The sequence below is a fragment of the Carassius gibelio genome, chromosome A5 (assembly GCF_023724105.1).
Source record: "Carassius gibelio isolate Cgi1373 ecotype wild population from Czech Republic chromosome A5, carGib1.2-hapl.c, whole genome shotgun sequence".
Classification (NCBI taxonomy): Eukaryota; Metazoa; Chordata; class Actinopteri; order Cypriniformes; family Cyprinidae; genus Carassius; species Carassius gibelio.
In genome coordinates this window covers 28,361,375-28,376,311 of record NC_068375.1, presented here as the reverse complement: position 1 = coordinate 28,376,311, position 14,937 = coordinate 28,361,375, and the positions used below count along the sequence as shown (strand labels likewise).

The following is a 14,937-nucleotide window of genomic DNA, read 5'->3' as shown; positions in this document are numbered from 1 at the left end:
AGACAATGGAATTTACAAAAAACACACCTGCCACAACCTTAAAGGTGTAGGATTTTAGAAGAAAAAAAGTATGAAGAGATGTATAGAAGCTTATCGAATGTTATACATTTATAGGGTCAGACCCGCGTTATGTATAAAACACGTATTATTGTAAAAAAAAAAAAAAAAAAAAAAAAAAAGGACCTTGTGACGATTTAATAATATTTTCAAATTAAACTGAGAACGGAAAGATAACCTTGACTAACATTTTGCGTGTATTCGGCATTGTAATTTTTTTCTACAGTTCTCCAGTTAAAACGGTGCTATGTAAAGCATATGATAATGACCGTATTGCTTTAAAATGTCTTGAGGACGGGAATTGGTGATAATGAATTCTGAGCCATCTCCAGACATCTTCATCTTCATTCTCTCACCAATGTGATTAGCAAAACAACTGCGCAAAACGACAGTTAACACACGCCGGGCGATTTCACACCTCACATTTTAACTTAACTCGGGTCGTTGAAATAGAAATGAGACCACAAACACAGAGCAAATAAAGTTATATTAAGTCACATAGACTTTTAAACGCTTACTGTGTGAACAGAAATGACATATATCAAGAAAATCAGTAGCCAGTCTAAACGTAGGTTATTCCGCACATACTGAGGAGACCGCATTACATGGAATTAAAATTGCATGGCAAACCACAGAGTTCCGTGGTAATAGGTGCATGTTTCCCTCAGGTAATGTCGGCTTTTCAGAATATTGTAAAAGTCATTATCGCGAGCCTTCAACGAGTAACTCCTCATGCTTTTCAATGCCTCGAATAATGTTATCGAAATGAAGTTATTAAGGATCTGTTTTAACAAACTGCGAGTGAGAGAGACGCACGCGGGCGGGGATATTGGCTCATTCACTGGGGCATTGAATACTTTGATTGACACATGAGAAGCAAAAGGTGCAGAACGTTTCCTATTGGTCGCCGAGGCGGTCTCATCTCCCCTGGTCTCGAGCGCAGCGCATTTCAAGCATCTCAGACGTGAGTCAGCAACAGCTAGCTACAGGGCTTCAGAGCTGGAGTTTCCACAACTTCAGTACTTTCACTTCAGAGGTATTTGTCTCTGCCTTCTTATTTTCTAAACAAAGTAGACTTAATTTCACTCAAGGTTCGCCGCTTTTTGGGCTCCGTAGCCTGGGGATCCTGACCAGGTGTTCACAATGAAGTCCTTCGCATCTTTGTTCCTTTGGAGGATCGTCATTTTATTAATACCAATAGTCTCATTGGGCCAAACATCTGAGGATTTGTATGATACCTGGGATCCAGGGTACAAAGGCAACGTACCCTATGGCAAGCCTCCGCAGTGTGTGGACATCCCAGATGACCTGAGGCTCTGTCATGGTGTGGGCTACGAAAAGATGCTGCTGCCCAACTTACTGGAGCATGAGTCTATGGCTGAGGTCAAGCAGCAGGCTGGAAGCTGGGTGCCCCTGGTGCACAAGAACTGCCACCCGGGCACTCAGGTGTTCCTTTGTTCCCTTTTTGCCCCTTTGTGTCTGGAGAGTGCCATCTACCCATGCCGCTGGTTCTGTGAAGATGTGCGTGATGGCTGCACACCCATCATGGAAGCATTTGGGTTCCCCTGGCCTCAGATGCTCACCTGTGACAAGTTTCCTCAAGATGATGTGTGCATCAGTGCACCCAATGCCACAGAGACCTCCAAGCCCACTGGTAAGTCCAGGTCTTGATGAAAAGTTTAAGTTTGGCCTTATTATTATTATTATTTTTATCAAGTGTGATTTCACTACAACATGAAGATATATGTGAGGCTAATGAAAATATGTCACAAAAAATATAATTGTATAAAATATAAAAATGTAATTGTTTTGCAAATACTGAATTCTTTTCTGTCTGTATATTTCAGTGATGGCACTTTTTATCCTGATAAACGTAAGGTTACTGACTGCTTCAATGCATACTGTATACATTTAGTATTATTTTACTTAGGTTACAGCCTTCACCTTTTGTTGTGTGTGAGAAGTAACACCTGATTTTCTTTAAAGGCAATTGCAATGTTATTTCAGGGACATTTGGGGGTTTTCATCTAGACTTATCACACCTTTTGTTGCCTCTCAAGCTCTCAAATACCTAAAAGTTTTATCTCATTTGACAAGCGATTCAGTTTTGGGAAAATGTCTATAGGTAACGTGTTCCTTACAATAACATCTGTAGAGGACGCAGGGGATGTGGCTTTTAAGTAAAGCATGATAGATGAAGAGCTGAATTTTTGCTTGTTTAACAGCTGGTAGCAATTGCTTTCAGGGTGTTAGTTGAGTTCCAGGACAACGCTGGGATGTGTTCCAACAACAGACCATTACATATCTATTTATTTGGTGTTATTTCGCAACTGCAGCACCTATTTTTTTGAATAGATCCTTTTCTTTAGTGTAGTTTCAATTTGTAAAAAAGACTCTGTATGCAGGCAGCAAAAAATGACTTAAAATGAATTCACCTACTGAGTAATCCTGTTATTTCTTTAAATGTTATGCTATTTCAATACGACACCAGCAAAAACTTTGCCAGGCTTCCCTGCTGTGCCTGTTAACGCATTTTTTTCCCATAAGGTAATGCAGGAGGATAGTACTTCAGCTCAGACAAAGGGAGAGATTTGAACAGCTGCTTTTATTTACTGGTGGCACCAAAGCAGAAAATTTTAATTTTCGACAGTTAGAAAAGAAATGAATACATTTCCACACTCTTAGATACTCCCATTAAAAACCTCCCCTGTAATTTAAAGCAAATTAGGTAGGTAAGTAGGTAGGTTAGAGTATATCTTTTTGTAGTCATGTGGACTATTTATCTGGCACCAGTTCCCTATGGAAACACTCAAACCCTGTAGCTGTTTGTCTCAGACAAGGGAAAGTACAACTAGTTTATGTAGATGGCTCATAAATTACAAGGGAATTTCCATTTCAAAAGATACAACATGGTGTTTTAAAATGAACTGTGCCAGAACGATGTACCACACTGAGAGAAGATACTTTTGTGACTTCTGCCATCTGCCCTAGCCTGCTGTTAGTGACGCACAGTCCTGAGATCACTAGCATGGTGGCTTGGAAGTTTGAATACCAGAGAGAGAAGTTAAATTAATAAGCACCCCATAGAGATCCTGTTATCACATGCTATCAGCATCAGGATCGAATGAACCCAAAGCCACAGATACATTACATAGCCTCCCTCAACGACCCAATGTAAGCTTCATGCAGTGCCGGGTTAAAGAGAAGAAAGGATTTAGTCTCTTCCTACTCTCTACAAGGGGTTAAGCCCTAACCATTTGTCTGCTTTTTTTGTGATTCCATGGCAATAATGCATGTGGAGAAAGTAACACTCAACAAGAGCCACTGAATTTCGAACCCTGTTTTATCCTCCACAGGGCAGTTTAAGTTTACTGCTACTGATGCCGTCATCCAAAAATGCTTTAAAATAAACGTTTTTGCACATTGGTTTGATCCACTGGTAGCTTGCAAGTGAGTGATAATTCACATTACGCAGAAAAGTTGTGACATAAAAATGTTTACCTTTGGAATTCCTTGCCAGCAGCTGTCTTTACAAGCTCCTTTCACCCGAGTGCAATTTTCACAATAATCTGTTAAATAGATGCAAATGAAAAAAACAACTAGTCACCAAAAATTCAATCAAAGTCTTGGCAAATAGTGCAAATAAAGACAGACAGGAGTTTGATTCTGTTGAAAAAAACCAAAACAAATTATAATGATAATTTGCTTGAATTTCAATAGAATTTAATTAAAAACCTTAAAAGGTACATACAAGGCTTAATTTCTCTGTTTCCATGACTATAGGGAGGTATCTGGAGAACAATAGTTGTCCTAATTACAGTAAGCCAGTTATTGGGGTGTTGTCCTATGCCTTCTTTTTCTAACCTGCATAACTTGTAACAATAGATTATATACAAATGTAAATAACAGAGATCGTATTGGTTTACTTCAAATTACCATGTGACCGGCAAAGAACGAAACAAGCAAAGATTTGTATGTCTATCTAAAAAGGTTTGATTCTAATCTTTTAATGCTGTGAGAAGAGCAGTGCAAAAAAAAAAGGAAAGAAAAAAAAGAATATACTAACAATTCAAAGCACATGCAGGATGTATTACAGGCCCTTAAAAAAAAAAACACACAGAAGAAAGCCAGGAGAAATTCCCATGGCTTGCCTGATGTGTAGATAATTAGAGAAAGTTAAACAAGTTTGAATTATCTTCTTTTTGAAAGAAGACTTCACTATGATTGGATCACCTCTGTTAAAAGCCAAATGTAGACTTTCCAAAGCGTCTCACACACACACACACAAACAATTTGGGACTAAACACAAGTAGACAAAAGAAAAAAAAACATTTGGTCACAATTCCTCTGAATTTTGATACCAATGATGAATTTCTCAGACATTTCACTGACAGTATTTCCTCTGTTTTAGGATACTCCCCAGTATGTCCTCCTTGTGACGATGAAATGAAAACGGATGGGATTCTGGACCACATGTGTGCCAGTGAATTTGGTAAGAACATAAGTACACACATCACACATGCCTACACACAGAAAAACCACACATCCATGCTGTTTTGTGCTCACACACTGAAAATGTCAGGACTGCAGCCCATCTTCCTCTCTCATCTTCTGTATTCTGGCAATAGACTAGGCATGCAAGAGAGCCAAGACTGATATACAGTATATTAGTTTGAAAGAACAGCCAAAACCACACAGTCTTGAACCAAAAGTATTCACCTATTCCTTCAGCTTCCCCAGCAGCTTCATACAGATGCCTGTAATTTAATGTTCTTGCTCATCTTAAACTTGGTTCTCAGGGTCTTGCGTAAGAATAATGAGGGAAAACTTTATTCTTTCATGAGAGGAAACCATAGCAATTAATTTTTTTATAATGACTTGCTTACTGGTATATTAAATCGTAATGTTTAGTTTAGTTTAAAGATGAGGTCCACCTTTCATCAGCGTTAAGTCATCACGTTGAGTCATAGCTTTCTTTAGCCATAAATGTCAAGAGCTAGAATGATATTTTATTTCATGGCCATTAACACTGCTTTTGGGACAGATTCAAGCATCACTAGATCACAATTTTGTTATTTTGCACATATTTGACTGTTTTGACTGCCAAATCCACTTTTAATGGAACAATGCAATGGTTTTAACATTTAAAACAGCAGCAGCTGAATGGTTTGGATTACCCTTTGAGAGGCCACGGCTGTTTAACTAATGAATTGAGGTAATTCACAGAGGCTGTACAGTCTTTGTTTGGCTGTGCTCTAAATTGGGATGTTTGCCCTCCTGTCTGGATGTGACAACAGCCCAGGGGTTGACCTCTGGGCAGAGGCTGTCAAAGTCTGAATTTACTCTTTGGCGACTGGAGTAAACTGGATATATTATATTTTCAAGGGCAGGAAGATTACAATAATAATAATAATAATAATAATAATATTAAATAGTGTAATACTTTTATTGAACAAGGATGCATTGGTAAATAAATTAATCATGCACAATATTTTTTTTCTTTCAAATAAATACTGTTCTTTTAAATGAAACTTAAAATAAATTAAATTCTAAAATATATTCAAATGGAAATTGAAAAAGTGTTACAATATTTCACAATATTACTGTTGTTAATGCATTACTGATCCAATAAATGCCTGCCTAAGTGAGCATAAGATACTTCTTTTAAACCATAATAATATCTTGGCATCCCAACTTTCGATTGATATATTGATTGAATGGCATTGGTACATTGGTGGCCTTTTCTTTTCCATTCTGTTAGAAAAGATGAGTTTAATTTCTTGTTATTAGATGTTCAGTGTGACTGAACATTTATTTTTGAGGATGGTAACAAGAATGACTGTTAAATGAGACCGTAACTGCAGCCATTAATGCCAATCACAGCAGGAGTTACCTCAACAAAAGGAGAGCTGTGCGAGAGTGACTTCCTGGCTTCCTCTGAAGAGGAAAACAAAAGCTGGTTTTGGTTAGTCTCTGACAAAACCATAAAGTTTCATTCAGTGTTTGAAATGGGTTAGCTATCTCTGGAAAGCTGCCGTCTTTCTCTGGTCAGCTTTATGTAAACCGACCCCACTGACACGCTCTCTGTGACCTCAGTCCTACATTTGTTTTCCAGGATATTGCCAAAGACAGACAGTGAGGGAAGGCAGGGTTCATGCTGTGAAATCTTGCTGTAAGTGAGGAAGTAAATGTATGGGTTAGTCCCTAAATCAAGCTTGTATACGTATTGGTTTCTCATTAGACATTTTGAACAGCTCTGGATACTTAGACAATCCTAAAGATATAATGAAGAACATGGAAACAGATCACAAAATATAGATACAGTTTATTCAAATTCTGTCTCTCCTTTCTGACAAAACAGTACTACATTAGCACACTTTAGTTGGCTGTCTGTCATGTGGTCAGTGATGTATGCTCAGCTTTCCTGTAGTAAAACTGCATGGTGTAGCACCATTTTAACTGGAGCTCACCCCAAGCCACAGGTGCCATGTTTCTGAATAGTTTGAGCTCGAACTCACCCTACTGAGTTTATGGCATCGTTACTTCTGGCTGCGGACATGTCTCCAAAATGACAGAGGAAGCCAGGTCAAAGATCAGGGGCAAAGGTTAAAAGGTTTTTTAAAGCAATGTTTATCACAGTTTTTTAATCGAACTGGTTCATTTCATTTTGGAAAGAACACTGATTGTGACCACACGATTTCTTTGATTTATATCTCTTTGATTTAGATCTCTTTGTTTATGTCTTATTTATCAAATATTTACCAAAGCTTTCAAGCATGAATGACTTATTTGGACCATCTGAGATCGAAACATTATCTGCTCGGGTTTGTGTTTAGAATCTGATCTACCGACTGTGCTTGGAAACGGTGGCTGTTTCGTGTTTTTATAGTATGTCGTATGAATGCAGCAACTATGTGCGGTCTCTGTGCACAATATTTGCTTACTATCCTCACATGGTTCAGTAAAATGGTTTCACTGATGTGGGTCTATCTGTGTAGAGTGGGATTATTATAGCTTTCCCATTGTTGTTGTTGGGAAAGTGTGGTGTTACACGTGCTAGCTGTAAAGCCACATATGAAGGTATTTAACTGTAGCCATGTCCCTGCATTTGTAAGGATTGCATTCACAAACACAAGGTGCAAAAGGAATTCACAGTGGAGTTAAAGCGGCATTTGAACTAAGCTAAATTGGATGTGGTAGGTAGGCAAGACTCTTTCTAGCCTGACTTGATCCTTCTTTAACCTTCAGACCATATTTTTATTTAATCAAACACTAAGTTCCTTTTTAGACTTCAGATCAAGCTGTAATCCCTTCCCTGTGCACTAATAATACTGGGAAGACAGGCCTTTTTCTGCCAGAGTCATTAGAAGTTAGGATGTGTGAGATATGAGGTTATGGGTTGCGGACTAAAACACATTTCATCATGTAACTCTTTGAATTACAGTATAACATTGTGAAGAGCTGCTCTCATGACTTAAAGGGGTTCTCATGGGGGACTTTAACTTTCCTTGGCAATGATCAAACATTATATTGTCATGCTCCAGGCTGCAGAGGATATTTATAAGACAAGGTTTAAGAGGATATGATGAGGATTTAGTTTCATTGTGATCTGCTTACTGACAGCCAATGGACTGATCAGGTTGTTAAAGCATATTTAGCAGTAAATCTCAATACCGATGTTTCCCCTCCTCCACGGGTCTTCAGGATCGGACTGCTAATTGGACCAAATTCTTCTGAAGTTTCACTGGTGGGTCACTGATGTTCGACTGTTGAAGTTGATAAGATGTTAATGCTCTTCATATTTCTCCATCATTAACCCAGAAGGAGAAAAGAAAAAAATCACCTGGAAGGCAGTGTGAGGAAGTAACAGCCATTGACGTTATTATGGGAAGACCACCGTGGAGTTGACTTGTGCAAAGGTTAGGGAAATGAAAAGATAAACAGGTTAAGAGAGTTTATCTAAAAATGTGGAGCTAGATTAAAACAGGAATTAAGTGGTCAAAAGAGCGGCCGTGACAGAATTTCCCTTCTATTTTTACATCTAGATCACCTTTGCAGACAAATAATGCTCACTTAAAAATAATCTTTAAAAAACACGAATAATTAACATTTAACTATTAATTAATCTTTAGCAAATCTCAAAATGAATATCTGTTTCCATATAGCACTTTACGTAGTTCACTTCTAGCATTTAAAATGATTTATTTATGTTTTTAGTCTTTTATTTTTAATTGATTTATATTTACATTATATTTTTTATACATTATATATGTACATATATATTTATATTAACACAATATATATATTTTATAGATTAATTTGAATTTAATGTTTTGCCACAATTGTACTTTGTATAACTCGAGGAATCACAATATTGAATAGAAATATTACCAAACATTAGAATTAGATACTTTGATAGTATGCCAATGTTAACAGTAAAGATAAAAGAATAATCCAATTGCATGTTGGTGTGATGTGCTCTGTGTGTAGGACCATAAGTTTACTTTGAGCGCCACATTTTTAGAATGCTGTTTCATGCATGAGACGCTGTAAGAGATGTGAAACAGTCAAACGTCTTCATGTTCACACTGAAAAAAACTATGGAAAAGCAGCGCTATCCAATAAAAACCTTTAATAAACTATCTACTGTATGTTTTTGAAATTTCGTGTTTGCATCATGGTGACAGGCTGTTAATTTAATTACCTTGACTTTTGAGATTTTTTAAAAAGCATTTTCCTTGTATTTTTTCTCAACATATGTATAAGACAAGTTTGTACAACATGTAGTTGTAGTTCATGCATCTTTTTTGCAAAGATATTTAACAAGAGATTTGTTTAACAGTTACATCATGTTGACAAGTTCACGTCTGGTGCGTTAAATTTCTTTAAATAGAGGGTTAATAAAGAAAATGTCACCTGAATCATATTATAGTGATATTTTCAATGTGACTAGTTAAAAATCGTAGAAAAATTTTTTTTAGTCCGTGGTTACTTTTGGTGCTTTTTTTTTTTTTTTTTTTTTTTTTTTTTGTGGAGTAATAGTCGAATGAGGACCATTTAACCTACGGCCAAAATATCCATTTAGTAAAATTCTGACCTTTGACTAATTGCCCCAAGCTTGTAAGAGAGCTATTCAAAGGGACAAAACCTAGTATCAAGTTACGTCTAGAGGGGCAGAGGGCAGTGAAGCTGCAATTTGGGACATTCTTGCCCCCTGGGAAAAGAATACAGCTTTAAGAGCGGTTTAGGTTTGCAAGGTTTTTTTTTTTTCTTGAACTTGACAGAGTTCATGACAGAGAGACCAGTATCATTATGGCTTTGCCCTGAGACCATTGACAAGAGAAGACAGGACTGATATTGATTACACCTTCTCCTCATTTTTTTCCCATTCCTTCATCTCTCTTTATGCCTCCTGCATTACTTAGCAGTCTAATCTCTCTTTTATGGCCTTGGACATTTGGAAACTACCAGCGATACCCCTTTCAACCCAAACCCTTCTTGGACTATCTGAACGCGGCACATGGCCTGAAAAATTAGATGACTTTGTGTACATGAGAGAGTGCTGCACAGTCCAGGGATACAATGCAAGATTGAACGAAGCTTTGCAAAATCATAGGCCACAACAGATGCAGTAGGTGGGAGCAGTGTTTAAAAACAGTGTGGGGGCTTTTCCAAGCAGCTCAAAATCTACATGTCATTATAGAAATAAACATAAGGGCCTAATTTGAAGAAATACCGAAAACTATTATTTACTGGTAAGATGATGTAATCTTCAGTCTCTTCTCCACCCACTGGAGAAGATTCAAAAAGCTGATCGCAATTCTCTCTTTTTTCTTTATCCATATTCTCAACCTTATCCAAATCTCTGTTTTTTTTTTTTCAGCCATAAAGACCAAGATCAAAGAGGTCAAACGGGAGAACATGGATCGCAAGGTGATCCTGCAGAAGAGGAAAAAACCCCTAAAGCTGGGCACTTTGAAGAAGAAGGACCTGAAGAATCTCACTCTGTATCTGAAGAATGGAGCCGACTGCCCCTGCACGCAGCTAGAAAATCTCAGAAACACATACCTTATCATGGGACGCAAGGTGGACAAACAGTACATTCTAACTGGCATTCACAAGTGGGAAAAATCAAGCAAGGAGTTCAAAAATACCATGAAAAAACTCAAAAGCCACAAGTGCCCTGCCTTTGAGAATGTCTTCAAATAAACATTCTCAGAGCTCCTACTTACTTTATGAACTTGCACATCCAGGCTACACAAAATATTGTTAAATTTTTTCAGTGTCCGTGTACTATAACTATATATATATATTTCTCATGTATAGATCATACACTTGAGGTATTTTGTCTTGGATATGCGCTGTCAAAGACTGAAAAGATTATGAATGATACAGTAGACAAACTCTTCACCACAAACAAAGGATCACTTTTGTATATATCCAAACCTGTGATAATATGTTGTAAAATTATCATAATTCACCCACAATTGATTGTTGGTTATACACCATTTATTGATACAATTTTGTAGACACTGTGAAAGTACCACATTAAGCCATTTCTTTAGGCATATAGACCAGTTTGGAGTAGACGTCAAAGTTACGTCACCTGCATCTGCACAAACATTGTGGTGGAGCATTTTTTTAATGGATGCGCTTTTTATTAAACTTCTCAAGGACCGATGCAGTGCAACACCCGCTGAGTGGCATCAAACAGTTTGAGAGATCAAAGACAATTTTTTAAATAACTCCAACTGGATTAGTCTGAAAGAAAAACACTCACAAAAATGTCATCTCTGTTTGGAAACACTTGCTGTGTCCGAAATCGCTCACTCGTTCACTCATTCACTAATCCCTATATAGTGTATGGCAGTTGAGTGGACTATATCAGGAAGGAGTGAATAAATAAGTGAACGGATTCGGACAGTGGCGTATACACTGCAAGTGAGACTTGGAGTGGTTGCAAAAACATTGTCATATGTTCTTTTATATTACATGTACCTTATTTTAGATAATAATATTAATAGCAATAACACTCAAAATGACTTTATATTGTAATTATACATACCTCCACGTCAGCTTTGGGGTTTTATATATGGTATGTTTTTTTATTTGTTTTGTAATGCTTTTATGTTCATAATCATTAAATACTTTTAAAATACTTAGAACAAAAATAACAGACATTAACACATTCATAATTTTATGCATTTATTATTTTTAGTAACTTGACACTCTCCCGAGCAGCGTTTTGAGCTCAGATGATATATTAAGTTATAGAGCTCCTTCAGACGACCGTTAATTTAAAAATTTAAATTATATACCAAATTATCATAATTTTTGTAAGTTAACAATGATGCCACCTCAGTAAATTAGTCACATATTAAACAGTTATTGCCTAAATAAAATATTTTAATAAATAATTTTATGAAATTACCGTTAAAGCAGAAATAATAAAGATGTAAACGGTATCTCTCATTTAAACTCGCTCTCACGTCCAGCTTGTCGGTTCTCTGTATTGGATTGTGGGAAATAGTGCTTCAGCGAGTGTACATCGGTTGTACACTCGAAATCAGAATGAATTGTGGGTAAAAAAGTAGTGGACGAATGTAGGGAATGAAGTCGTTCACTCAGAATTCGGACAAAATTGCTGACTCCCGATATAATGACTAAATAGTGGATAGGGAGCGGTTTCGGACACAGCTACTGAAATTGGTCTATTGCATCTATTATAAGTTGCTATAGTTACTCCAAGTTCAATAGACAACAGTTTTTTACAGTATATATTTGTCACAGTCCTTTCTGTGACCTGTACCAATCAGTCATTAAATTTGTTTAGCAGTTCTCTAGTGAATAATGAGAGGTCTGCTTTGCTTAATTACTGGCAAGATATATATGCATAACATTTATTGCACTGCTAAAGCCATGTATATGACAAGTTGAACTGCACAGTCCCATATGACTGAGTAGAATATTGTATACAAAGGCCTATACTTTATCTGCTGTAGAACAAACTGTTTTCTGACTAGTAAAATATTTTTAAGGAGAACAGTACTCAATAGCATATAACATCAACAATACTGATAAAAATATTCATTGCTACAGGACATTTTTCCATTTAATCTCACAACTTGGTACTGTTATTAGTGTATAATGTTGTTTGCGTTGCAGGTGAAAGGTTTTTTTAATTGCAAAACTCTTGACATTTTAGTCCACAGCTTTGTCTAAAATGCATGTCACCAATCATTTAAGAATGCATAGTGTGCATTGCATGAAGTGTTCCTTCATTTTTTCCTTAAAATTATCTTCTTGTGGTGTAGCACTACTAGTTTCAATGTTTCCCAATTCCTATTTTTTATGTTGGAAATCATTTTGTACATAAAATTCTAGCACAAATATAAAATAAAGACTATAAAAAATGTTGTTTGCACTCCCAAGTTATTTTCAGTCTTTATTAATTCAAAGTTTCATTTTTTAAACACATTTGTGGTGGTCATTTACAGTCATTGTCTCATACAGAGAATTTCTATGGTCAGTATATACAGAACATCTTGACCAGTAAAACACTAATATTATTTATCCTAGAATTCAGTTCGCACATTTATTTTGCATAGTTGATATAAGTTGATCTGTGATTAGTTGATGCTGGCCAAGGTAAATTAATCATAAAATGAAATTACTTTACTATTTTTTTTATTATATAATAAATTTCATCATTCAGTCTTACTGCTTGTTTTTCAAGCATGTCAATCCTCTCTAGAATGTTGCAACAGTCTTATATCAACAATCAGCACAAGTTCAATAAATTACAATTTCACTGCCATGTTTCAGATGATTTATGGGCATGCTCTATGTAAAAGAATTTAATAAAATAGACTGTCAGGATTAATCAAACTGTCTGCATCTCTCAGACATGACTGCCAGATACAACTAATTGTTGTTTTTATACTCCATTTATCTTTGTGGTGTTTTGAGAAGAATCCCAACCTAGGCATGCTTTTCTTATTTGTTTCAATATGGTTATGATATGAAACACAAACTCTAACAAATCTCTTATGTTTCGGCTGTCAAACTGATTTCACAGAGTTAGTCTTGGATGATGGCATATCTATACCAACTACACACAGACAAATACATACTGAGATGTGTTTTAATTATGACAATGGTTCACCTTTCGGCATTTGTGTATTCTGAAAATTAAAAAGTAAATATTTTTAAAGTCTTTCTAGGCTAGTGCACACAATGACTCACGTTTTATGGTTTAAGGCAATAAACCACATCAACCAAACTTACATGGTAAATCAATCAACAAGACAACTACATAAACTCAGAGTGATTGGTGTGATGTTCAAACACAGAACCATTAGTTCCTGTTAACAGCAACAGCAATTACATTGGTGTGGATCTCAATGGAAAAACATACAAGAATGAAAAATGCAGGAATAAAACAGGGGCTCATGCACTCATTTTTAAGGGGGCACAAGTGAATTTGGGTGGGTATTATTTAAATATTCCTTTTTATTCAAAATATTCCCAAACGTGTTAACTATATCATGAAATATCTTGATTCTCTAATGTAAGTAAATGCATTTTGCACCTTTATAGATTGTTAGTTGATCTATGATGGGAGATGGACTAAGTAACTTTAATAGTAACTATTAACTATGCATAAAACCTGTCTTTTTACTTAAGCACCAAATATGGGTGACATGCCATATAATATTTTTAATACGATTGACTTTGTATTTAATGTGAATTTAATAAAAACATTGACTAATTATAACACTTTTATCATAAGAAAGAAAACAAAGAGGATTTACGTTATCAAAGAACATTTTAAGCACCCTCAAAAAATGTCAAAATTACTGAAGCTGTTTATACTGTGAAATTAATATCCTACTTCGCATGCACATCTGCACTTTGTTGTTTCTGATGAGAGAGAATTGTCAGAGAGCAGATTTCCTTCAGCAAGCGATTGAACAAAACACCGGCATTTCAGCGATGACTCACCTGAATGCCTCTGATTGGCCATTGAATTCATAAACTCAACAGAATTGTGTGTGATTGGTTATAATGCGCAATACTGTAACAACGCGTCTTTCTGTGGCACAACGCCAGCCAGCGAGCAAACTCAGATTAGAATTCATCAGCTGATGCTGTGCAACACTGCACCTTCTAATATCGCCCGTGTGATTGTTGGGAAGTATTAAAAATAGCCTATTATTTGCCTATTTTTTGTCTTTTGGGAAGCTGCGTTCAAAATCCCCTTGGCTCAAAAATCCGTTTGAATGGGCATGACGCCTCTGAACACCAAGACCAATCTTTGGATGGTTTTAGTAAATGACCTAGTATTGCAAAATGTATTTCAGATGTGGTTTCATCCCCGTCATATTTACTGCAGCTGTCTTCAAAAGCCTGGAAAGAGTAAGGATAGAGTTTGCCTTATTAGGAAACAATCTATGATTAAAACTCTCTCTCTCTCTCTCTCTCTCTCTTTGTTTCCAAAATTCAGACAACACCTTCTGCTTTAAATTAGTGTTCATTAACAGGCAGACCATATTTGCATACTTAAAGTGGGGTTTATTAGAGTTCACAATTGTAAAACATTAGTGAGTTGAGTTTGAATAATAATGAATGCTATGAAAATATGAACAAACATCATGGTTTTGAAATATGTGTGGGAAAAATGTATTCTCATAAATGATTATAATTATGATAAACTGACTTGTTGTTAATATATCAGATGAGACAATTCAGCACACCATAAAATAGACCTTACAGTTCAACTTCTGCCATTTTAATTTGTGATGCTTGATAGATGTTCAACGTTGCATTGTTATACTTTCGAATTGTGTCCCCTTATGAATTTTTTTTTTTTAATTATGT

The 14,937-nt window shown here is 36.1% G+C and overlaps 1 protein-coding gene across 1 annotated transcript; it reads left to right on the top strand.

Moving 5' to 3' along the window:
* The first annotated feature begins 970 nt into the window (after window positions 1–970).
* LOC128009792 (secreted frizzled-related protein 1-like) lies at window positions 971–12,945 on the top strand. Its single transcript, XM_052592972.1, has 3 exons — window positions 971–1,711; window positions 4,469–4,549; window positions 9,941–12,945. The coding sequence occupies exons 1-3, from the start codon at window positions 1,201–1,203 to the stop codon at window positions 10,264–10,266; spliced, it is 918 nt and encodes a 305-aa protein (XP_052448932.1). The 5' UTR covers window positions 971–1,200; the 3' UTR covers window positions 10,267–12,945.
* The last annotated feature ends 1,992 nt before the right edge of the window (window positions 12,946–14,937 follow it).

Bases quoted from the DNA above. Each gene is read 5' to 3' on its own strand.
- LOC128009792 (XM_052592972.1), top strand. From the start codon at position 1,201: ATGAAGTCCTTCGCATCTTTGTTCCTTTGGAGGATCGTCATTTTATTA. The intron at 1,712-4,468 runs GTAAGTCCAGGT...CCTCTGTTTTAG, and splicing joins AGAGACCTCCAAGCCCACTG to GATACTCCCCAGTATGTCCT. The intron at 4,550-9,940 runs GTAAGAACATAA...TTTTTTTTTCAG, and splicing joins CATGTGTGCCAGTGAATTTG to CCATAAAGACCAAGATCAAA.